A 24,663-nucleotide genomic window follows, 5' to 3' on the forward strand; every position below is an offset into this window, starting at 1 on the left:
AAGTTTACGAAGCGGTATAGCTGACAGCGAGATGCCGGGCGATCCCTCTTATCTCTAATGGACATCATACTTCATGACGCCATTGCTCTGCTGCAGTAGCAAGTATACCACAAAAGACCATCACACTGTTTACAAACAAGTCAGTCTTTACGCGCACAAGGTGCGGGCACTGCGCATGCGCAGTGCCGTCGACAGCGCCACCGCAGCTGCGTGACATCAGGGCCGCGTGTTGGTCTATAGACCATCACGCTGTTTACAGACGAGTCAGTCTTTGCCAACACCAGGTGTGGCGACTGCGCCTGCTCAGAAGCCAGATTTGTGTGAAACGCCTGCTCACGCGACATGCTGACCGCAGCGCCACCGCATCGGTGTGACGTCAGATCCGAGAGTTGGTCTCTGATGACCATTCTGCTCATTCTTACGTGCCACTTGCTCCACCTTCTGTGAGTTCGACTGGCCTTAATATCTATAGGAAAAGATAGTCCTGCTTCGATTTATTTAAGGGATCTTCCTTCGCATGGTACCGTTTTTGTTTTTCCTTGGCTAAGTATTCGCTAATTGAAGGCCGAAGACCAACTGGGTCTTTATCGTTGTGTTGTGGCTATATTTTCGCGTTCGATATGCGGGTCACAAATGACACAAGTTGTACTTTTTAGAAACTTGAAGACATCATTCTCAGTGACACTTAGCCCAAGTAAAGTTATAGTTTCGTGGGTCCTTTACTTTTTAGCTCCTTTATTTATAGTTAGCTAAATTATAACATAAACTATAACATTTAGTAAAGTTATAGTTTCATGGCTTCTTTACTTTTTACCTGAAAATCCCGTATAAAATAATTAGGAAACCCGGAAAGTTATTTTTGTTTCCTCCGGCTGCATTTTTCAGAAGGAAAATTTCAGCAAGATTTCAGCAAATGGAATGATTATGCCGAATAAAGAAAGCACCACCCTTAAACGGGCGATGCAACTATTTTTCTACGTTGCACAAATACCGCTTAGAACGAATCCTTGACGTTAATGAACTAGGAGACACGCGTTCGTTTTTTACCGCACGAAATCGAACTCGCAGAGAAAATTAAAGAAAAACGAGCAGCGTTCACCCCTCAACTCGCAGCCAGAACAATCGGCCACGTGATCTGGAACCGATTAAATGCCGCCAATGTTGATCATGGCCACGCGCTGAGTTCCAGACATTGTTATGGTTCGGCTATTGTCGTCATTGCAGCGATTGGACACGGGCCACTACACGAATGCTTGTGCAGTTATTGATTATTACGAGCCCAAATCGAGTGCGGACGCAATGTTCGGGTCCAAGCCACATTCAAAATACCGCAACAAAGGAGTTTCTTGGGTCCCACTAGTGCCAGTAAGCTCATGAAAAGTGAAAAAAACATTCCAAGCGGATATCGTTGCACTGCCCTCTTAAGTTTTTCTTTTAGAGCACTGGCTCCAAAATTCCAATAAATTTTCCGCAGATTTTAAATCTGTTTTGTTTTTGTTGTGTTTTGATGGCTTATGTTATGTATTTTAGTTTGTTAGGCCGATATGTACCTTCACGGTAAACTTGTACTGCATTTCCATCTCAAGGTCTTCAGCTTCCAGGATCAGGTAGGGGCCGGTGTTCGCTGCGTATAGAAACATTTAGTCGATAAACGAGTACGAACATAGGAGTTCTCATTCTTTTTATCGTTGCCTCTCATTTACAAGGGCAGCCGCCCTCGCTTCGAAAATTGCAAAATAACTCTACCTAATAAAACCAAGAACTAAGCTTATTTCGCCATCCTTAGATATGAGTAGACGTTGGCGAAAGTATATTCCGGGTACGAAGTAATTTTCCTGCTTAGAAGCTACAAATTCCTCCTAAAACTGAGCCTACACGGTAAACCTAAATACTTGTCAATTGTAAAATTACGCAGTCAAACTTCATGCCCGTTTGGTTGCGAGAGGACACATTCACGGCATTTTGTACAGGTAGCAGCAGATAAGAATGACTACGGATGGTCCTGGTTTTTTTTGTTTATTTGCTCCAAGTTGTAATTACATTTTTGGAAGATTTACAGCGTAAAAAAAAAAAATATATAAAATACATTAAATGGGTCTGTGAAAGCTAAAGTCGATATAGTTCTTTTTTTTTTTTTTACAAATGGCGCTAGGTAATTTTTATTTGAGAAAATACTTAGGTAAGAACTTGATGTTGCAACTAAGATCTGATTATGTTTTTAGAAGCTAGCGACAAGTACACCAACGCGCTGAAGGCTAGCACCGTGTCTCATGCAAACCCTAGTTAAATGCCGGATTCAAGAACAAAACGGTGTTTGTAGATCGCCAGCTTTAAGAAGACGGGTTAGGTGGTGAATGTAATTAGTCATGGAAAAAATATACCAAAATATGACCTATTTTAACGTTCACGGGCTCGTGGTTGGTAGATATGAACATCAAGATAATGATGGATTAAGTGATGCTGACCACAGAATGCCAACAAAACAGTTCTTTTTTTTTTTTCTTATAATGCGCATGGTCGTAAACTTCACGGTCTTCTGCTTGTTTTTCAATGTTTTCCACAACTTCAACAGCGGGAGTACTTCGGCAGTGAATCAAGCTAAGCACTTAGGAGAATAAACAAGATGGCAGCGAATTTAATGAATCCTATAATGCATAAAATGCAGTAGTTAAGTAGCATTCGTTTAAATTTCTTTTTTTGAAAAAATCAGACAGTCGTTTTGGGGTGTGAAGAAAAAATCTATTTTAGCTTTTTTTGCGAGGGAACTGGCTTTGTGCGTGCGTCACGATACATCAATTTCCGCGCCAAATTTAGCGACGAAACAAAATTTGTCTATAGGTCCATGACATCAGGTCATGTGACTTCAAATTTTCCACCTAATTTAGCGGAGAAACGTACATGAATTTATAGGTCACGTGACGTCAAGTTTTCTCATTAAATTTAGCGGGAAATACATGGACGGACGGACGGAGAAACTTTTGGGATTGGTTTTTGAATTAATTGAACATGGACGGACGAACGGAGAAATTTTGGGAGGGAGCTTTAAAAAAAAAAAAAGAAATGCATGATTTCATGATTTGAAAATGCGTGTTTTCCGTCCCCGCACGGTCTCAAAAATTCGTTCAACACTTCTGTAAGAACCATCTTGCGGCAGCGATTCCTGCAGCTGTTGTCGCCGGAGTTCCTACAACCCTTTTCCAAAATACCTTTGAGGAGGGCCTTGAGGTGATCCTCGAGCGGCGCGCTGTCGTTGCGCGTTGCCGTCCACGCGAAGGCCTCAACAGGACCGGCGCCCCACGAGTAGTGTACGGTCAGCTCCAGTCTGCCGCAGCGCGGCGCCACGGTCGGGCCACTGATAGCCGCCAGCAGGGGGCCGGGGTTCGGGGGCGTCACACGTCTCGCATCCACCTTCTGAACAACGCGGACGCAAGCACCCATAAACGGGATAAGAAAGAAATAAAAAAATAAAGACGTGTACAACTCTCTGTAATGCCGAATTAGAGCGCAGCTCTTGAGAGGGAGGAGGGGAAGGTATGTCCCTCCTCCCTGTGCGGCGTAGAGAAGAGCAAGTCGACGTTAACGCAGCAAACATGTGCAAGAGCGTCGAGAAAGACTAAAGATATGCCAAGAGTATGCTTATCATCTGCTCCAGTGAAGTATAGCTGAGACTGTATACTTTTTTTTTCTCAGGCTTTACTTTTCAAGTTTTTGTATTGGAAAAGCCGTTTCTTCCCCACCCGTCGTTTGCGCATAGTGTCTCTTCTATTGAAGGTGCTTCACCGTCTGCACCAGTGCATGAAGTGAAGCACCTGTTGTGAGCGCTGTATTTTAGTTCTTTCTTTCACCTGCCCGAACTCATGAACCGAGTTATGCAAAACAATAGTTTCTTATTCGTGATAATGTAACTTGACCAAAACAATGTTTTATTTATTAAAAAAAAATGTTTCGATAATGTTGGAAAGTTTATAACTAAAGTCAGACAGACTTGCACTATAAGTTTACACAATGTTTTGAACAGAAAAGAAAAATAGGGTCCAAGAAAGAAGAACACTTTTTTGTATGTTTTTGTGACATTTGATTATCTTTACCTCCATCTCGGTCTTCAAAGTCGTTAACAACAATCAACTCAGAAACTACCTATTAAACAAATTAAAATATGATTTCGACAGAAGTTTTACGATACTAAATGACTGATTTAAACTTATAGTGAGTTGCAGTAGGTAAGACGACGTAATAAATTAGTGTTCGTAATGGTAAGTTTCCCTCTGGAGAGGAGAATTACCGATAAAAAAGATATAAGAAGACACAGTGAAAGCAAATGTGCGCAAGATTTTCAAAATACTGAGTGCGCATCCTTTCTATTTTCTGTCTTCAAATACAACTTATAAATTAAGAGGTGGCATACCAAGTCTTCTCCGATGTTCATAACCACCGACTGTTTGTCTTCAGTAACCATATCGGAATTGAGTGACAGCCTCAATTTCTCTCCTGCGTGGCAAAACAAGAACAAACAAAAAATTAATAAAAATATTCTGCGTGAGAAATGTGTAGGCTGTATAGTCGTTGTTAAGTAAAAGAAAAAAAAAAAAAACCAAAAGCGAATTTTTACGTTACTACATGGGTGGAGTTCTAAAAACAAACCTTGTACTGTTCCAGATCGAAACGCGGTCGCATGACAGCCTCTACACAGTGTGGAAAATTTGTTCCATTATCTGAGTGCCCGAAAGCCTGTTCACACAAGTGCGTTTGCTTACGACCGAGTTTTTGTGGTCTCATATGCCGAAAGCAGAGCCGTATATGGGGAGAGTCTGGCCAGTGGGCTTGGCAACATTGGCGCTGGAGAGGAGAAGAGTGGAGGAGAGGGAAGAGAGCGCCGAAGGAGCGAGACAGGAAAGAGGGAGGGATCAAATTGGAAACGACCGCCATTTTGACGCAACACGCTTTCGGTGCAGAGCACTGTTGAAGCTACGCGTCGTCTGCTGCGGGTCGACTTCTTTTTCGCCTGACTAAACGTTTGCGGTCATACGTCGAAAAGGCTTAATTCGTTAGCTTTTTAACCAACCGAAGGTACCAGTTTATCATTTTCTTACTAGAGCCAGCGATATAAAGGGAAATAACCGAAATTGAGGTGCCAATCCCGTACATCCCACCGGGCGAAAGAATGAAAATGGCGGTCCTCCCCGCTCAGCTAAGATCAGCCGGGGGTTCACGCGCGTGCACTCACGCCTCTCACTCTGCGCGCGGACTGATTGGCTCATTTGGGAGGAGGGGGGGGGGGGGGGGGCGTTACGGCGGCGAAATCATAAACTGACTAAACTCGGCCGAGAGAATACGCTGACGCCATCTATGAGGGGACCCTGGAACTGCATCTCACTATGGTTATGCGGTATTCACGAGATTAAATGTACGTACTATCGGAAATGTTCGTTCACAACATGGTCAAAAGCCGTTTAAGGCCAAAGCGAAAGAATAATTGCAAAAAAAAAAAAGGAAATGGACGGTAACTGCAAGTGTTCCGCAACTACCCGATATATGGTGCCAGTGTATTTTCTCGTGGTGAGAAATTCCAAGATGTTTTAAGGCATTCGGTCATAAGTAGTCGCAAATGTGGAGGTGTTGCCAGTATGAAATATGAATAAAAAGGGTAGATGTTGGACGTATAAGAGGGTCACATCAGAGGGTCACTTCATTTTTTAACGCGTGTGTTGTAATGTTACTCAAGGAAGCAAGAGCTAATGTTAGATGATTGTTTCATTATCAAAGGAAGGTGAGTATACAGTGATATATCTCGATAATAAGGATGCCGTTAATATAAATGCACCCCGCTACATAGACAACATTTCCGGGTACGAACTGGCCATATGCAGTCATTTTTATAAGGTTATAATATAAGACTCACATATAGGCACGGGTTTTGGGCTAACTGTAGACATTAACAAGCCATCACTGTATTCTTGGTTTTCTTTAGTCGTCTAGAACGGCAATCGTTTTTTGGACAACGCAACCTCACGAAAGCTTATCTCGATACCCCGTTATTAAAGTTAATATATATTCGATGGAAGTGAACACTTTTAAGACAAGGTCCAGAAATTCTTGGTGACATATCACTTTTTGAATGTTTCCCTATCGATTCAGATATTTCCATGACAATAAAAGACGGGTATTCTAGTCAAATTATAACATATAAGGGATGAGAAGTGTGTATTAAATAACAAATTGTGTTTGAATGCATTTTGTAATTACAGTTTGAACAGAAATAATGGCATCACCTGCGACGCTCTTCCCAAGCTGTATGATGAGCTGATGTTTGGTGGCCCAAAGGCACTGGCTGTTTTCTCCATCGATAGCGTTTAACGTATCCGCCGCTAGTATGGCGCTGCACTCGTCAAGGCGGCACACGTTCACTGGCCGGTCAAACAAGACCACGGCACTACTTCCTGGACAAAAAAGAAAAAAAGAAAAACAAGCAATGACACAAGCATTTTTTAAAAATACATTTTGAGTAGCATGCGTTCTTAAAGTGATTTTTGTTTTTCATATTTGCTACCTTATTTAAGTTTTTTTTTAATCGAAAGTGTTTCGGTGAAAGCGGCTGCTAAAGTGAAGGTTCTCCGGCGTAAAGAGCGTACCGTCTCCGGTGATGTAGGCTGCCTTGATCTGCGGTCTGGTGGCGTAAAGCGACAAGTTGAACCCCCTGGAAAGAGGGTGCTGTCCGTCGAGCGAAGGGAAGACCACGAAGTCGCCCGAGGTCTTTTGGAACGGAACATGGCACTGGCTGTGCGACGCAGGGGCCGGACCACTCGGAATAACCACCGCGGACCTCTGACTTCGGTCTGAAGAAAGGCACCAGTGGATGGGTACACACGCGTTTCCGGTTTCAGACAAATGTAAAAAAAAAATAAAAAATATTGCTGTTTTATTTTTTGCATTGTTTAACACGATGATTATACTTAAGAAAAAAAATGGCTTGAGGAAAATGGAGGGTGAGGGCAAGATGAGATTGGTCCCAGTCTGGCCACCATCGAAGTCGGCGGTGGCCATTTCGGGTTCCCTAATGACGGCCGAAAGTGGAGCCAATATGGCGCCCAGGCTGGGGCTCACGCACCCGCAAAGACATGTTAAGAGAGAGCGGCCGACCAAAAACCCGTACCCTTGCGCGTGTTGAAGAGCCACACGCAACAATGTTGACATAAACACCCAAGTACGATCGCGTACCCACAAACGACGACACTTACGTACGCGTACGCGCACGCCTAGATGTGCTCATGCTCACGTAGAGAAAGAAAAGACAACACTCGCCAAAAATCTCACAAGGGAAAGCTCAGAAGGGTATACCAAGCTATCAAGACCGCAATCAAAAACGTATTCGCTCACATGATCATGTAAACGGACAGGATAAGCATGCCTACATACACGCACACTTGTGGCACATGCCATGCGTGTGACATGCGCAGGCGCATGCACGCGCACATACACGCGCGCAGAGATTCACGCGAAACATGGAAAGAACGTAACACTTGGAAAGTACGGGTTCGTGAGAGGCAGATGATCTGAACTCTGCCACAAACAAAAAGAAACAAAAAACAAAGCAGCAGTAGATGGTTTGCAAGTACGAGCCCTCATCGTTGGTGTATTACATTTACGTCTGAATCTGAGCTCCGTACCTGTTGGTTGCAAGATGCAGTAGAGCGGGAACTTGGGGACGTCACCTCCGGTGAAGGCCAGCCTCAATGAGTCCCCCTTGTTTTCTTCCTTTCGATACGGCGCAGTGGTCGGCTCCATCTTGTCAAAGCCGACTGAAGGGGACAACAGTAAAGTCGACGAGTTCCAAAATGATGCACAATATTTTGTTATTATGGACAATTATCAACGCTGCAGTCTTTGACTCGTCCAACTACACGATCTGGATTTCCTTGAAACGTTGACCGATTATTTTTCCTCTCCTCTAACTTACAAGTTCTGATAGCTGCTACAAAAGCACGAGGGGGTCCTTGCTTTGTTTGTTTTGACTAGGTGTTCACTTGTTGACTGTCAGGGGATTCGCGTCCGTGCCTCGTACGGCGCCGCAATAGAACACTCGCGACAAAGTATACAGGGTGTTTCACGAAAGGTGAACAAATTCGATATTGCGAAAACTACGCGCCGCAACGAAAGATGGCTTGTGTCGTTTTGGTCCTGGGCCAGAGGCCTATTTAAGAAAATGAGTGAAGTCCGGGATAAATAGATTGGTAATTCTTTTTGCGCAATAAACTTATTTAATATTGTGTTTAAGGGCATGGTTTCAAATAAAAAACTGCTCAGCATCATCGAAAAACACTAAATCAACAAATTGCAGAACGATAGAAGGCACGTGCAACATTTTACGGCAACACTCAGGGAACCAATGCCCGCAACTTACGAATGACCATGCAACTTTCTGCATCGTCATTCGCTCAACGAATGACGATGCAGAAACATATGTTTAGACCAAAAAACGCAGACTGAGTTTTGATATTAAGCCATGCAAGCGTGACGTTTTGCATTGCTTAATGTCACAACTCAGACTGCGTTTTTTGGTCTAACCAGATGCTTAGACATCGTCACTTGCTGAGCTGCCTCAGTAAGTTGCGCTGATTGGTTCTCCGAGTGTTGTGCGTAAAAATAGACGCGCAGGCTTTTTTTAGAGTGTAGTGGGAGAGCGTGATGTCACCGCGGGACAACAGCTCAAGCAAAAGGAAGACACGCACACACGCACACACACGCGCGCACACACACGCGCGCACACACACACACACACGCGCGCGCGCGCACGCGCACGCACGCGCACGCGCGCACGCACGCACGCGCGCGCACGCGCACGCGCACGCACACGCACACGCACACGCACTCTCTCTCTCTCTCTTTCTCTCTCTCTCTCTCTCTCTCTCTCTCTCAGAAAATCTTTAATACGTGTAGAAACATTACTCGAAAACATTTCACACCCGCGTGACTCTAATGCTTTCGCATTCCTACGCGTAAGCAGGGTTCGGCGAATTTTTATTTCGATCGGAAAAAAAAAGTTCTCACCGTCTTTGTTGAATACGGTGAGGATGACATTCGAGTTGTTGACCTCCTTTCCCAGCCTGGACAATCGAGGAGTGACCAGGTACGTCCCTTGATAGATAACAAACTTGGTTAGGAACACCAGTTCTCTCGGTGCCTGACAACTTAAAGCAACGTTTGAACTCACGGCAGCTCATTGTGATTCCGTAGCCAAAGCGACCGCAGCGTCATCCGCCAAGAAGGCAGAAGAACGAACGACGAATACAAAAGAGGGAACCCGCTAAACCTCGCCCGTGTTTCTCGAGCGACTGTCCGCGACTTTAACAATGGTCAGTGGCTTTCGCTGGCAGAATAAAAACCGTTCAGTACGCGAAGAGCATTACACTGTAACAAAATAGGATTGTAAAGGTCACGTAAGCTACGAGTATGCGACGGCGCATGGCGAATAAGCCCCAGATCTCGTTCTTTCTGAGTCGTCCAACATTGAAACGGACTACCGCTGCTTGTGTTCACATGTCAACACCTTTTCTAATGCTTCCTGGAGTTCCTCATTGATTCATTATGCTTTGGGGTGTTTTCACGTCAGCTCACTCCGCCATTTTGTTGTCGGATGTCCCGCGATAAAACGTACAGGTATCAGGTATTTGGTGCCGGAGAAATCTTTGGAACGCTTGCCTTTTTCGCGCGCCAGGCAGCTCCTAACAAATAAATGGTGGGCACAATTAAGTCAGTGAAAACACCCTATAGCGTCAACTACGAAGTGACTTGAATGTATCGTAGTTGACAGCTCCAGCCTCCAGGTACTCACTGGCTAGAGCGGGTCCCTCGAAAACTGTGCCCTGTCAGCTCTCGGTGGACTGCAGCGGACGCTACGAACCAACCCCGCCAATGAAACGCTGTCAACGTATCACGTGAATATGCGACCCTCTCATCGCTGCGCCCCTCCCGTAGGCAACGTGTCAGTCACAGGGCATTGGATAGGCTCCGAGAGGCTCGTAGTATTCGCTGCAGTATATCTCAAGGTGAAACTAGTGAAACAGCTAGAGTATGCGGAGGGCAAGTTCTTGTGCTTCTTTTGCAAGGGTTGTGGTAACGTCAGAACACCGAGCCCTCATTGCCTCTGATTGGAGGATAGTAGGTAGACCTCAATGGCTGGATGCCTCGAGGTCTACGCACCATTCCTCAATTAAAGCCAATCAGAGCACGGGGTTCTGACGTCTCCATGACCAATGAAAAAGAAGCAGACCAACTAAAGGTCGGTTCTCACATGCAGCGAAGCGCTGATGTAGCGCTGCTCACGTGTCGTGACGGTGCGATACAAAGCTGGTGAAGGCTCCCGTCAGCACGCGCTTAGCGCGAGGCCAGCGCTAGGCTTGTAGCGCTCCGCTGCATGTGTGAACAGGCCTTGAAGCCGCTCATAAATTTGGGAGTGCTCTGGACGTGACTTTTTTGTCTGCATTTGCGTGGAAAGCCAATCACTGCGATATTAGTAAAAAAATAAGAACCCCTAAATAAACAAACTTTTTTCTTCTTTTTTTCTACCAAGGGAAATGCTTAGTCATTCAGCAAACGTTTTACAAGTGCTTCAATTCGCGATATGAGATTACCTTTCGCGTTTATTGCTACGAATGTGCGAATTGTGGTACGAATTGGATAGCGTTACATAATAGATAGCCTTCATACTGCAAGTGAAAGTCGTAACGTACCGACTTTCTTTTCACTGATAAAGCTGGGAAAGGCGCTGCGCTATTAAACTCGAAGCTACGTTTGCTCAACCTTAATTATTATAACATTTCTGTAATATATTTATTCTCATTATCCCCTCCTACTCACGTATACGAGTATTCCTGCCTTGCGAAGCGATAGACACTGTGCGTGCCGCTCAGAAACAAAATAGAAGAGCGTAATACACCTCATTTCAAAGTGTGCCCTCTGTCGGAAGCTGTGACATCCCTCCACAATGGCGGATAAATGAGTCACCGCCAAAATTGGAACAGTAGAAATGTGACTACCTCTACTTCATTATGATATTATCTAGGCTTGCACGTTCCGCGGTGGTGATTTTTCCACTAGTGTAGGATGTTTCAGACCTAATAATAATCTAAAGGTGACTTTCAAAAGCCGTCTATCGCACTGCACACTTAATTGGCTTTGTCTCATTTGTGCATCTATGCTGTTATACTTTCAAGAAAGCACTCAATGCTTTGCTGTTTGCTGCACCACTTGACAAAATCCGCGCCTCTGCAGGCCGTTTCTTTTTTTCTTCTTTTTTTTTTTTTACAACAGGTGGCAAAAAATGTTAATCGCTCACAAAATTAGTGCATGGGAACATTTCTGATGGAACGCCGTTTCGTTTAATGCAATTTATGGCGGAGAGCAAGAGAAAAAAACGGTGTACGCAGAGTTAACGTCGTTTTCTCTTTTTTTTTTTATTTCTGGTTTTTGCGACATCGATTGTATCGTCACCGTTAACGATACATGCTAATTGTGCGCGTGCGCTTGAGCCTATTTTGACCAGGATCGTAACACATTTTACAACGGGGCTCTTTTTGGAAAAAAATTAAGTAAAGGTTACCCTTTGAGTTCCCACGAACATTTTTCAAACCTGGAGTTTGAACATCAAACCTAGAGGAACCTTTTCAAATTTTAGAACCTGTGACGTGAAATTTAACAATTTTTCAACTTTGAAAGGCTATTGCCGTCTTCTTCAGACTATCAGACACAGTGCACCTTGAAACATGACTGCTTTATTAGTGCATAAAGAAGCTGTACCATACAGAAATTATTATTGACATGTCATTTACAAACATCCGTCACGTCTTGTCATATTCAACGATCTTAGAGAAGAAAAACAATATTTGTATAGTCCGAACCTGTAGATAGCTCACAGCGCGTATAATTTAAAAGTTTTAACATGAATATTCCGCAGACTACCTACTATATAATCAAAAAAATAAAATATGTAAAAAACAGAATCGTCAATTTTTGTACTGGTTAACGAATTATACGTTTAGAAATTCGTTGATTTTCAAACTTCCGAAACTGTCCAACTCGAACTTTCAGAAACACCGAAAGCTTCGAATTTCGCGAATTCGAATACTGGCTGTTAACATAACTGGGTGGAATCGGAAAGTCGCAAAAGTTTGCGAATTGGAGACCTCAGCGATATTTAAAAAAAGTTTCAAAACCTTGGCAACTCAAACCTCACGAGGTTCGCACCACCTCTGCTCACCCTGCTGGAAGCTCCTGGGCAGGCAGGTGAAGCTGGTGCCGTTGCCTCGCCCTGCCGCCGTGACGGTGGTCGGCTCAGTCGAGCCTCCGACGACGGCGGCGTCTCGACGCCGGAACACGCACAGCACGTCCCGAGTTTCGCCCGAGAAAGCTCCCAACAGTGTGATCTGTCAACGGACACCATCTTAAAATGTGAAAAGCGGTGTTGCACATGTCCCCCCCCCCCCCCCCCCCCCCAAAAAAAAAAAAAGGCTTGGGACGAGTTTTCCTTATAAGTTCCATTGGTTCGAAAGGGACCGGTTCTCGTTACATATCTAAGATTGGAATGTGTCGCTACATTAAAGTTATATTGTGGTGTCTTAATGAATTGTGACAGACAATCATGAAGCGAGCGTGGGAAAATATCTACATCAAACTACGTGTCGTGCCGTCACGATCACATTTGTTCGAGCTTTTTGTTTTCGAGTATCTCTCGGAAATTTACCGATTCTTTGAATTCGGGGCTAAATGCCTACTAAGTTCGGGTGAAATTACAGATATATAGACAAAAAAGGAACGCCGTTTTTCCTGCCGTTTCCTCGAAAACGTATCCTGTTCCCGTTCCAGTTCCTCCGATGCAAGACGGAACAGCGGCGTTCCTGCGTTCCTCCTTAAAGGAACGCGTCGCAGAAACGTCGTTTCTTGGAACGCCGTTTTGAACAACACTGAAGGGAGGCAATACGACAAGTTTGCAGAAAGGTAAATTTGGTGCTCCGGGACGCCTTTCTGCGGCCTCACAGTCAAAACTTTGGGTGCAGAGGCGCTCGAACACCTTGAGCTCCGATGAAAGCTGTGCATGCGCAGTCTTCACTTCTGAAATACCACAAAAAGTTGTCTGCGAGTATACTCTGTTGTGCCGCTACTTTATATTTTACTCGAATCATGATATCAGGTTCTAGAGGATAGTTAATTCGTGCGGTTGGATCTAGCAGGAGGTTCAGACACGCAATAAGACCTTGAAAGGAGCAGAATGAGCACCGACGTGTTTCAGTAACGCCCTCTTATGTTTTCCGCTCTTGACGTCCCAGCCAGGATTGGCCTCGTCGTGATTGGAAGAATTTGCCTCTGCATCGCGTCCTGATTGGCAGGATTTGCCACGTTTTGAACCCGCGATTGGACAGGCATTATTAGTATACGAATAAACTATGGTTTAGCCAATCGCGAACTTTGAGCACAGCAACGCTTTTGGTAGAGTACGTCGCAAAGAGGGATGAAGGAAACCATTGCACCGTCAGGCTATGAACCCGTCACAGAACAAAATAACTGACGTAAGAATTACGTAAGGATATAATAGGGAGCATGATTATTCTGCTCGCCACATCTTGCTTCAGTGCTTGAACGTTATGGTCTGTTCTTTTTTTTTTTTTTTTTATTACTTTATTCTCACCAGTTAGCAACTAACAAACGTGTTTGTCAACGAGCGCCACCCTGAAACCTTAGCAGGTCGGCAAACAAAGATTTTCCTGGCGACGAGATGTTATGGGTCGCACCCTCTTATTGTTTCTATCCGTGATCTATCCGATCAGGAGTATCAATGGCCAGAGACATTTTCGACGGTGTATGCAACAAACACGGCGTAGAAGTCAACATGCTCAAAGACGTCATAGTGAGCGTTTCGGCAACCGTGGAAGGTCCATCACAGCTACCCGCTTGGTCGTCGACATCGCCAGTTGTCTTAGCTGAGACTGTGTGAAAATAATCACTGCAACAGAATGGTTAATTGGGCTAGTCGGTTCATGTTCATTCAGATGAAAGCGCCTCAGAAATTCTCCATCGGGCAATCTTTCCGTTCACAGCAGCAGATGCCCGTGTGTACCAAATCTGCAGAGGACAGGAAATCTTGGAAAACTTTAAAACAAAACAGAAAGAGAGAGCTATTCGAAGAGTTCAATATAAGCGATAGGAAAGCTGCGTAAGTGCTGCGTCGGTGCACATTACCGATAAGGAATTTGACTTCTTATGTGAGGAGGGTGATAAATAATTGTGCGTTTTCAATAAAACTTTCACTTGCAAGTAGCGTTCTGTGCATGTCTTGTCTTCCTCGACCCCGTTTTTCTGAGGCCCTTTCATCTAAAAGAACGCACTGCCAATACTAGCATAAGAGCGCAGTGGCACGTGACGTCGAGACTCAAGCGCCTGTCCTCTCCAGGCTTGGCAGGCTTTCTTTCACACAGTTTAATCTAAGACATTGATTCTAGCAAGTCGCTTCTCTATTTTCCACCAAATCCTAATATTTGGAGCGGTCCAATGTCTTCTTAAAAGGACAACGTTCCAAACGTTCGAAAAAGAAGAAGAAAAAAATGGCTTCGCGTTTCTTGTTTTGTTTTATTTTTTTCACAACCGCAGACCGCGTCGACCGAAACGCGGCGAGAGTGAAAATCAATGCAGGGGGTGCACGAGCACTTAGCAACGCCCGCAATGTAGCGCGAATCGATTGACGGAGTCATCCGCTGGCTGGCCTAATGGAACGCGTGGCCGGCTGGCATGCTGGCCTTGTCCGGCTATCGGACATATGCTAAGCAAACACCCAATCTCATTTTCAATCTCCGCTCCGTGTCGTGATTCAATCGTTCGACCGGGTCGACGGCTGTTTTATTGCTATTCACATTGCAGAATCTTGGGCTCCGCACTTAGACGCACGGAGTTGCCATTTCCTACTTTCTGCGCTCTTGGAGAAGCTACGGCAACAAATGTATTGAGTGTCCACTGTGTACATTAGGGATGTAAATCAAACTGGAACGATTAACGCATGCACATTAAAAAGCTCGAACTTTCACCAAATGTAGACTTTGGTGGGGCATTTTACTTGATTAAATTTCAGAGCCTAGCTTCCTTCCTGCAGAAGATAAGAACAACAAACTTTCCAAGGGTCAACGGCGGACGTGTTCCCAGACGGCCTGAATATTAGTGATGGTTGTAACGTGTGGCGCCATCTCGCAGTAAACGCAGCGAGCAGACGACGCAGACTGTCGCATGGTCGCTGCACCTATCAGGAGATGGCGCCACAAGTCACAACCATCGCTACTTCGGTCGTCTGCGAACACGTTCGGCTTTGCCTTTGGCAAATTCTTTCTCATATTTCATAGAAGATGAACTACGGCTTAAAATCTTGTCAAGTGAAATGCACCATTTAAATGCGCATTTGGAGGAAGTTTGAGATTTCCGTCTGGACTGGGTGCCGCGCCGATTTTCCCGGCTCGTTTTACGGTCCTCAGATAGGACACTCAAGTATAGGACACCCTACATTTGAGCTGAGTTGAAAAAAATATATTGATTGAATCCTTGATTTGGAATCGCCAGGGCTGGCCTTTACTGACCTTGACATCGACATCGGCCGGCACCACGGCGGGTGTGATGCCGGTCAGGAGGAAGCAAGACGAGCCTCGGCCGTTGCACACACCGCACACGTCTCGCTCGCCTTGTCTGTGCCCGGTGAGGTGAGAAAAAACAACAAAAAAATATACAGTTACTGCTATGCTGGTAGATTTTAAGGGACCTTTCAGGCCCTTTTTAAAAGCACCTGCTATCTAGTACTTAAATGTAAACATTTGGCGGAACTCCGCCTGGTTAGGTTAAAGGAGCTGTGCAACGATATTCAATCGGAATGTTTTTCTCTCTATACGAGCTTACTGGCACACCTGGGACTCAAGGATACTCACACGCAACGCCATTTCCCAAGAAACTCCTTTGTTGCGGTGTAATTTCAAGGACAAAAGCGATCATTTTCATTCAATCTCTCCTTTGCAAAATTTGATGACGTAACTCGGGGATCGCAGTACACCCAAGTGACGGTATTTCAATGCGGTTCATAGATTGGACCCGAGCATTGCGTGGGCACTCGACTTGGGCTCGTGACAATTGCTAGCTCGAGAAGCATTCGGGTTGTGACCCGTGTCCAATCGCTGCAACGACGACAACAGCCGAGCCATAACAATGTCTGGAACTCAGCGCGTGTCCTGCGCTTTGCCAACCCCAGCGCGTGGCTATGATCAACACTGGCGGCATATAATCGGCTCCAGATCACGTGGCCGCTTGTTCTGGCTGCGAGTTGAGGGGGTGAACGCTGCTCGTTTCTCTTAAATTTTTTCTGGGTCTTCTATTGCGTGGGGTGAAAAACGAACGCGTGTTTCATAGGTAATTAACGTTAGGGATCCGTTTTAAGCGGTATTTGTGCACAGTACAAAAATTGTTGCATCGCTCCTTTAAGTAATAAGAAAAAAGTACTACGTAGACTTTAACCAATTTCTTCAATGTGCCCGACAGGTCGCTACCTTTGGGCCAATATACAGTCACCCGTGAACAAGGAGCCGAGCTGGCTTCGGAACGTCAGGCACATTGAAGAAATTGGTTAGAGTCTACGTAGTACTTTTTCTTGCCATCTAGTACTATAGCTGCTGAGCCACTTGCCCGAGTCAGTCATAGTTTGGGTATGGTGGACATTTGTATAGTGGCATAGCCTCCTCTAAACTGACAAAGCCTGGCAGATGGCCACAATACGTGGCCGCCGAAAGTGAAAAGGTAAAGCGGCAGACAAGTGTCATGTAATGGGCGCCCCGCTGCGGCGAGACGCCGAAACACACTTCTCCCGGGAGTGTCTGCTCGTGCTCCTCGCGTTCTTCGCGCTACCGCTTCTTCTCTCGTCTGATTTCAAAACCATGTTTCGGGCACTCGTCACTGCAAAAGCTGAGCGCTGAATACCAGACTCCTCGAGAAATGCTCTGTGCTACCAAATCTTCGCACTCCGAATCTGCGACCTGGCACCTTGCGGCTCCGTCATCAAAATGGCAGGCTTTGCGAGGATAGAAGGAGGTTTTGGTTGTGGGCATAGCCTCACGCATTCTGAGCCTCTATTGATCACGAGGACTGCGTCAGCTTTCGTCAAGGAATCGGATCCAGTCACATGTTTCGTGCCCAATAGATGGATGAATGAATGCTAACGGCTCTATACTTTATAATGGGCGGTAAGTTGCGCACCTAGCTAAAAATTAAAAAAAAATATCATGATCCCTCCCTTTATTCTTCTAAGCCAATTTGCTTCCCCTTTGCAATTTCGTAACTATAACCAGGCGGTGTGGGATATCACCAGGATGACATTCGGAAATGGTAACCATTAATGCTGCTTGGTATGGTTTTGAAAAGAGTCTAGTGTCGGTAACGGGCTAAGAATTCAGTGCGTGCTCCGCCTCCCATCTCGAGCTTTCTGCCTTCGGTAAGACTTGGTCGCACGTGCAGTCCAAACTTGATGAAAGGCAACGAGCGCCTGCTGAAAGAGGAGCTTCCAATTAATGTTTAGCCTGTTGCCGACCACAGTGGCAGATGGCAATGCTGCACTAAACCGTGTTAGTATCCAATTTGTCGTTAGTCGTCTAGACAGCAGAAGTTTAGTCTGCCAGAGTAGGACACCATTATTACCTACTGTAGATGAGAAATTTAGCCAGCACTGTACGACTGCCATCCTGGGGCCATAACGTGCTCCACGCATTAGTAATATACGACCACGGACCGGCACAATTATCATCCCGTGTTTGTATCATGTCTTGAAAGACAAAGACAGCGATAAATAAAAATATTGAGGGGAAAAATAAAAACCCTGTTCAGATAAAAGAAAAAAGACAATTTCTTAATTGAGGCTGCCGCTACGCATTGAAAGAAGGAAAGAAGCAGATGACTATAATAAAACAAAGCAACTTAAGCTGACTCTTTGCGTGCTTCGAACCAATAAAGGGAGAAAGATAAAGAAGTTATACAGAAAATAAATGAAGATCCTGAAGCCATTGCTCGGAACCCCTCATGTGAGCCTCCTTTTGGGCGGAGCGACTCGCGAGGCGTGAAGTTACGCGGCGCGCGTGACGCACTGAATTGGCTAACGTGGCTCAAAACTTCCATAGCGGTACATCGTAAAGAAAAAGGGCTCTTTAATCTTACCAAGTATACCCCCCAAAATTTTCTAGACACAAGCCTACGATGCCCCCCCCCCCCCCCCCCCCCTCTCCCTCCCTTTTCGCCTTATAACGTGGAAAAAAAGACACTTTCAAACGCGGCTGGTTTGTGCCGGTCCTCCAGCTCGAACTGTGGTTGTGACCACACAGGCAGCCGTGATGTCACGACTAAAGTTTTCTCGAGCGATGGCGTGACTACGCACCCGTCGCATTCGCAGGGTGTCTTGGCCGACTTGCATCGTCCGCAGGAGTCCGTCACGTTCTCCCTCGTCACGGTGCCGTTCCCGCCCACGCAGCTCCCGCACACCAGCTCGGCCCTCTCGCGGTGCTGTCCTGCGCACCGCTCCACGTCAGCTGGCACGGGCTTCGTCCGGCTTGACGCCTAACAGTCTCTCGAACTGGCATATCTAAAGCCGCCGTCACACTGCTAATATGTCGTACAAGAGACAGTCTGCAGACTCTCTATATGAGGCGTCCCTCGTATGACGGTCACAATGGCCATACGAAAACTGTCTGGAGACGTGAGCGAAGTCTACAGTTGTGCGAAGCATACCGTTGTGCGAAGCAGAAGTGCTTTGAACAAAGCTCGAGTCCTGTCCGCAGACACTTCTGCCATAATGTCTGGAAGGGTTACCCTGTCTTTTGTATTCGCAACTTTCAGCCACGGTGGTACCGCGCGCGGTGTGAGAATTGCGCTTCCTACGTCCCCGATGATCGGCTACAGAGAATGAAGGTGCTTGCTTACATATTCCCGAAGTAGAGGTATGAGTTAAGGCCCTTTGTGTCGCTCGTATTTCGCTAAATTGGACTTACGCCTCGCAGACTGCTGTTCTATGACGATCATCCCGTTGACGATCATTTTGACAGGAACTATCGCCTCCGCCCAAGGGCCACAAATGTTGCGAATGGTGTATGGGCGGTGCGACTGCGACTTTACGATCGCTTCCTAGCCAGGGAGATCGCGCTAGAAAACGAGGCCTGCACATGGCGTCATCGTTCGTGGACCCTTCGAGTGGCAAACACGACGCAGCTCAACGAGAGTTGCCGCAATACGGCAGATCAGTCCGTCTAGTGTCGCACTCGTCGGGAAACGCTGCAAGACACGCTGTCGGAGACGCCGAACATATGAAAACGTGACCCGCGCCTGTATAGTCTCACCGGGCAGGCGGCAGACTCCGAGGCAGTCCTTGAAGGGGCTCTCCTTCTGGGCGGGGCCCCTGACGCAGACCCCGCAGGCGTCGCTCACGTACGCCGACTTGCCGCCCTGGGCGGCCAGGCAGAGGCCGCGGCAGTCGCGGTGCTCCTCGGACGTCGCCGTGTCTCCGTACACCTTGCTGAACTTGCCATCTGGACGTACGAACCACACGTTCCCGTGAAACGCCAATATTGCCGCGTCCATGGCCAAGATGGCATCGCGCATGACTCCCACGATTATTATTCCTCCCACGCTCGTTATTTCCGTTTCTCTTTCGCGACTCTCTTCTAAAACATTCTAATACAACCTTGTCACGCGTCGCTTGTTCGTGTTCAGGATGTTCTACTAGTCTGTATCAAAGAAGTTGAGACTGGCAACATCAAGTCAGTCGCTCTCTCTTCGCCGTCGCACAACGTACGGTTTCTTCTGGTTTAAATGTGTAGGTACGATTTTGCCTGATTATTTTGTTATTGTTATTCCTGACAGTATTACAACACAGCGGGTTCTAATAACACAGACCAACTGCAGCGGGATATTGTGGCATCCCGCTGTGGTTGGTCTTCCACAATTCTCCGAACGCTCACTGTGACGTCTCCAGTTGGATCGATTCTGCTTTCATCGATGGAAATCAGAGTAATGCGAATCTATGAGCTTTTGCGGGGATAGTTTAATAACAGTCCGAGATTCCGCCTTTCATTCGAAATTGATAATTTTGGTCGTGACGTCACGAGTACAAACCGCAAGAGGGCGCCACCAAAACATCTAATTATACTCATTCTCGCTTTAAAGGAGCTGTGCAACGATCTTAACGTTGAAAGAATGGAAATCTTCTACTTTTTGACATTGTTTATCTTGTCACAAAGAACAAAAATACACCTCCTTCCTTCAAAATGTTGCGATTCCGCCGCGTAATCGCGAGGCCAAAATTTGAATATTCCCCGACCTGCAGCCGTGAGCGGCGGTCATGAGAAACACCTGGCGTGACGTAAATGGGGGCCGGCCTTGTAGAAAGATAGCAAGTTTTGCGAATACCTGCTGGTTAAAAGGTAACTTTTCTATAAATCTTGTCGTTTCGACATAAATATAAATGCGTCAAAAACCTGGTATCATCGGCAAAACTTTTATTATACGTAGTTTTAGTGGCGCCATCTATCCTAGGTCTACAAAACCGTCAGCTTTCTCTCTGATACCGTGAACAGCTGCCAAAAGCCGGAGGGGGAGCGGGACAGAGCCGGACGGGTATGGCCGGACCCGGATGAGATTTTCCTCCTTTCACCATATTGTTCGCGCTGCGCCAACACCTTCTAGAGAAGAAGGCTGTACCGCTCCGAGTGGTTAAGTCACAATGTCGGATGATGGAAGGCCATGGCGCAACTACGTGAGAAAATATCTGCTATCGACGTGAAAAAATATTTCTTGTGAAGCGGCGCGGTGGTGTTCGTGCGCGTTTATCTGACATTAATTTGCGTTTCAAAAGCGCAGTCGTGTACAATTATATATATACAACACGTTACCAAGGTTGAGAGTACCAAATTTACATTTAAAAGTATCCCCGTAACCGCGGGACTACGTGCAGTCCCGCAGCTCCCCATACTTTTCGAATGAACCGGTTCCGATGCGGCATCTTCCCTCATACGGGCTCTCATTCTGGTAAATTTACGTTGTATGTGAACTGCTGACTGTCTGAAAAGAAACGCTGAGACATTTCAGAAGGGAAGGAAACCGAAAAAACAAAATCCAGTCATCGCCGCAGGGAGCGCACACGAGCAAGAGATGGGTCGACAACGTTAAGCTTTTCGTCGCCGCTGCTCTCGTATGTGGTACTTTTGAGACTTGTTTTCTTCTTGTCGTTTTTTCGTCATCACCGTAGTTTCGGGTAGTTTTTTTTTTTTTTTTTTTCGCTTGATATTACGGCGTTCACGTAGATTCGTGGAACAAGTCCTGCTATGGTTCGAGTGACATGTGTGACAACTAGCCAACGATGACCCTGGTCGATTATCGACAGACCTCTCTCTTGAAAGAGAGAGACTGCTTGGAGTTCGCGTCCAAATGCTTTCGTCACGGATATTGTGGGACGTATGGATACGATCGAAAGGTCAGAAACAACTTATTTACGGGCTTTCTTGGTCATGTAGAACGCGAGTGAAGTGCTGTAATCGTTTTTTCTTTCTTCTTTTGATTGCATGATAGAATGAATTTTTTTTCTTTTTTTTTTTTTTGTCGTTATCCGTGTGCAGTTCCGTCGACATTTGCAAATATGAGTGGTAATCTAGTTTTCACTGGAAGGCGAAAAACAAGCTTGTGTGATTATTGAAAGTACGCTGTTTGTGGTTATTATGTGTTTATTTATACTAATGTTATTTTATTGCTTTTATCGCGTTTATACTAGAATCGTAACTGTATTAAGGTAACAGTATTATTGCATACAAATAAAGTTATATTTTGTTCTAAGGCAACTCGAGCCCATAGGAAGTAGTAAATTTGTTGACTAAGTAGTAAGTCTAGTACCCTGCCACATGGTAAAGTTAATATATTTTCACTCAATGATATAAAATTTAATCAGCTCGCGGACTCGAGTGATTATACGAGAGTCGCAAGCTGATTTGTCGACCCCATAATGTCACTCGATTGAAATAACATAACTTTTGCCATGTGGCCGGGGTCTAATGCAAGAATTCAGTGACTGTACGCGATAACATCGCTTATATAATCGTAATGACACTTGCCTTGCCGTGTCCGCGTTTACTACGTCTACCTGACTTTTAACAGTGATCTGTTTTATTGTGTCCAATCACTGCGTGTCTCGCTATTCTGTCGAAGTATTTCTGTATAAAATATGTATTCCTACAGAAATAATTGCGTGACTCAATGTTTTCGACTTAAAACAATCACATTTTTCTATAGACGTCTTATATGCATATCGTGCCATTTCGTACCGATTATTTAGCGGAATAACAGTTTGCCCGTGTAATAAAATGTTTTCTAGACCCGTTGCAATGTGCAGCTTTCATTTTAGCTAATAAGGCACGCGTATGTGACTAAAAGCGCGTTACGACGGTCGATCTACGCGCGGGTCCTTCGCTTTGACGCGCGCCCCCGATGGCCTTCCGTTGCGACGTCACGAGAAGAGCGTTACGGCCTTCTTCTCTAGGAGGTGCTGGCTGATCCCGCCAGCACGTGGTCACGCGGTCGTGAGCGGATGAGTTCTCGCTGCTCACTAAAGGCTCTAGAGAGAGAACTTCACCGGAACCTCGCGCGACCCTCATTGACGTCACAGCGCACGTGACTCGGAAGCTGGTGAAGAAGTTGAGAGGTTCTGAAAACCTCAACCTTTGCCCATAAAAAACAAAAAAACCTAGGAAATTTAGGCAAAAGCGGTTTTTTGTCATTTGCTTCAGAAAGGTGGAAACACCAACTCCCCAATTATTTCAACAAAGCACTGAAACTGTTGCACAGCTCCTTTAAGTCCGAACGCAACTGACACTACGATCTGCTGCAGAAAATCAAGCTGCGCGGCCAGTATTTCGTCACTGCGCCCGGCGCCTTTGAGCGTTTGCTATTCAGAGACTACGTCAATCACTCACAGTGATTGATGTAGTCTCAATCCCGCGCTTTCTGTTACGCGTGATGGTCTATACTTCTTTCCGGGGCTAGCATACCCACAAAGACAACTGGCGCCGTGACGAGGCACTTTTGGTGCTACTTGATTGGCTGCATCGAATCGCAGCTTGCCAGCAGGCGCTGGTGCACGACGACCTCGTCCATGGCATGCGGACACAAGGACGCGCGGGGGGCTTCGCTCACAGAGGCAGTTGCCCGAGCAAGGGTCCAGGTAGGCCGAGCCCCCGCAGACGCCGTGGCAGTCCCTCCTGGCCCTTCCGCCGCAGCTTCCCTTGCAGTCCCGGCCGTGGCCCGGTTCCAGGCCCGTGCTGCCGCCCACGCAGAACCCGCACGGGTTCAGCCGCGCGCCGTGGAAGCCCAGCCGCTCGCACTCTGCACGAGAGACGAGACCTTAAAGGGCCGACGACCAGACTCGAGATTCTGCAAGGCAGAAGATCCTCCTTACCATGGGAGAGGAGAAAACAGGCAACGGTGGACAGGGGAGAAGGGGGGAGAGGAGGAAGCGGGCAAAAGTGGAGAGCGCAAACGGGTCGTCGGTGTTTTAAAACGCGCTCTTCATACACGCGTACAAAAACACAGTCTGCGGACGCTGTCTAAGTCTTCCTTGAATGACGGCCCTGTCACAGTGGTCATACGTAAAACTGGCTGCAGACACGTTCCCAGTATGTAGGAAGCAACAGATATGCTTCGAATATGCTTCAGGCGTGTCCGCAAATACTTCTGTCACCATGTCGCGTATGATGTATGTTGTGAATGCGACTGCGGCTTTAGAGGTAGTGAAGTAACTTAGCGAAGCATAACTGCACCACCTATACAAAGACAAGGGGTGCTCGGAATTCTGAACTCATTTCTCCCGTTGCATTTCAAAGAACTCAGACTTTTAATATTTATATATACCTATCGCGCGTAAGGCCGACAAGTCGAGAAAACCGAAACGAGTTGCATGATTCCTCGGAGAGAAAGAAACTTTAGGCGGGAGTGGAGGTTGTCCGACTCACTTTTGTCGGCGCTGGCGGATTGGGCAGCCAGAATCAAGATGGCGGCGACCAGGGGCGACGCTGGAGGCCGCGTTGGCGCTGGGGGCATCGAGGACGCATGCGCGCCCGAGGCTACCTGGGTCCAGGCAGCACCTCTGCACGAAAAGAGCGGACAGACCAGCATGCTGCTTACAAGCAAACCCGCATTCGCCCATATCAGGAGTGGGCACTGTCCAGCAACCGGATTGGATTGCGTCTGCGCGTACGCCGTGCCAACAGCAGCCATCGTAGCGGCGTGACTTCAAAGCCGTGTTGTTCGTGAAGCAAATTGTTGTGTGCATGTTTTTACAGCCGGAAGTTAGTCTGCTTCGGCGAGCGTCTGGTGTCTATGCTGTAGATGAGCGATTAAGCCGGTGCGGTACAGCCGCTAACCTGGGGTCTTTAACGTGCACCACGCAGTAGTGATACACGACCGCACGCCGGTACGATGCTCATCCAGATCGAAATGGGCAGGGGTAGAGCGGGGTGCCTCAATGTCTTCCCGTTTAAGGTGATGTCACCCTAAAGGAGGCTATGGCCACCCTTTGTAGTACAAGATGCCGACAGCACGCGCTCACGGTGAAAGTACGAAGAAATCGAC

General features: G+C 46.4%; 1 protein-coding gene across 1 annotated transcript in view; it reads right to left on the minus strand.

The window, feature by feature from the left end:
- Window positions 1-24,207, minus strand: part of LOC121046063 — a 42,114-nt gene extending 17,907 nt beyond the window's left edge. The window contains 13 exon segments of the mRNA XM_040499728.2: window positions 1,551-1,624; window positions 3,207-3,411; window positions 4,406-4,488; window positions 6,270-6,437; window positions 6,630-6,833; window positions 7,665-7,796; window positions 9,046-9,132; window positions 12,254-12,419; window positions 15,609-15,714; window positions 18,434-18,563; window positions 19,389-19,577; window positions 23,230-23,418; window positions 24,045-24,207. Of these exon segments, the coding sequence (XP_040355662.1) occupies window positions 1,551-1,624; window positions 3,207-3,411; window positions 4,406-4,488; window positions 6,270-6,437; window positions 6,630-6,833; window positions 7,665-7,796; window positions 9,046-9,132; window positions 12,254-12,419; window positions 15,609-15,714; window positions 18,434-18,563; window positions 19,389-19,577; window positions 23,230-23,418; window positions 24,045-24,207 (1,896 nt within the window).
- Between the last annotated feature and the right edge of the window lie 456 nt (window positions 24,208-24,663).

The sequence above is a fragment of the Ixodes scapularis genome, unplaced genomic scaffold, assembly GCF_016920785.2.
Source record: "Ixodes scapularis isolate PalLabHiFi unplaced genomic scaffold, ASM1692078v2 PGA_scaffold12__126_contigs__length_90152505, whole genome shotgun sequence".
Lineage (NCBI taxonomy): Eukaryota > Metazoa > Arthropoda > Arachnida > Ixodida > Ixodidae > Ixodes > Ixodes scapularis.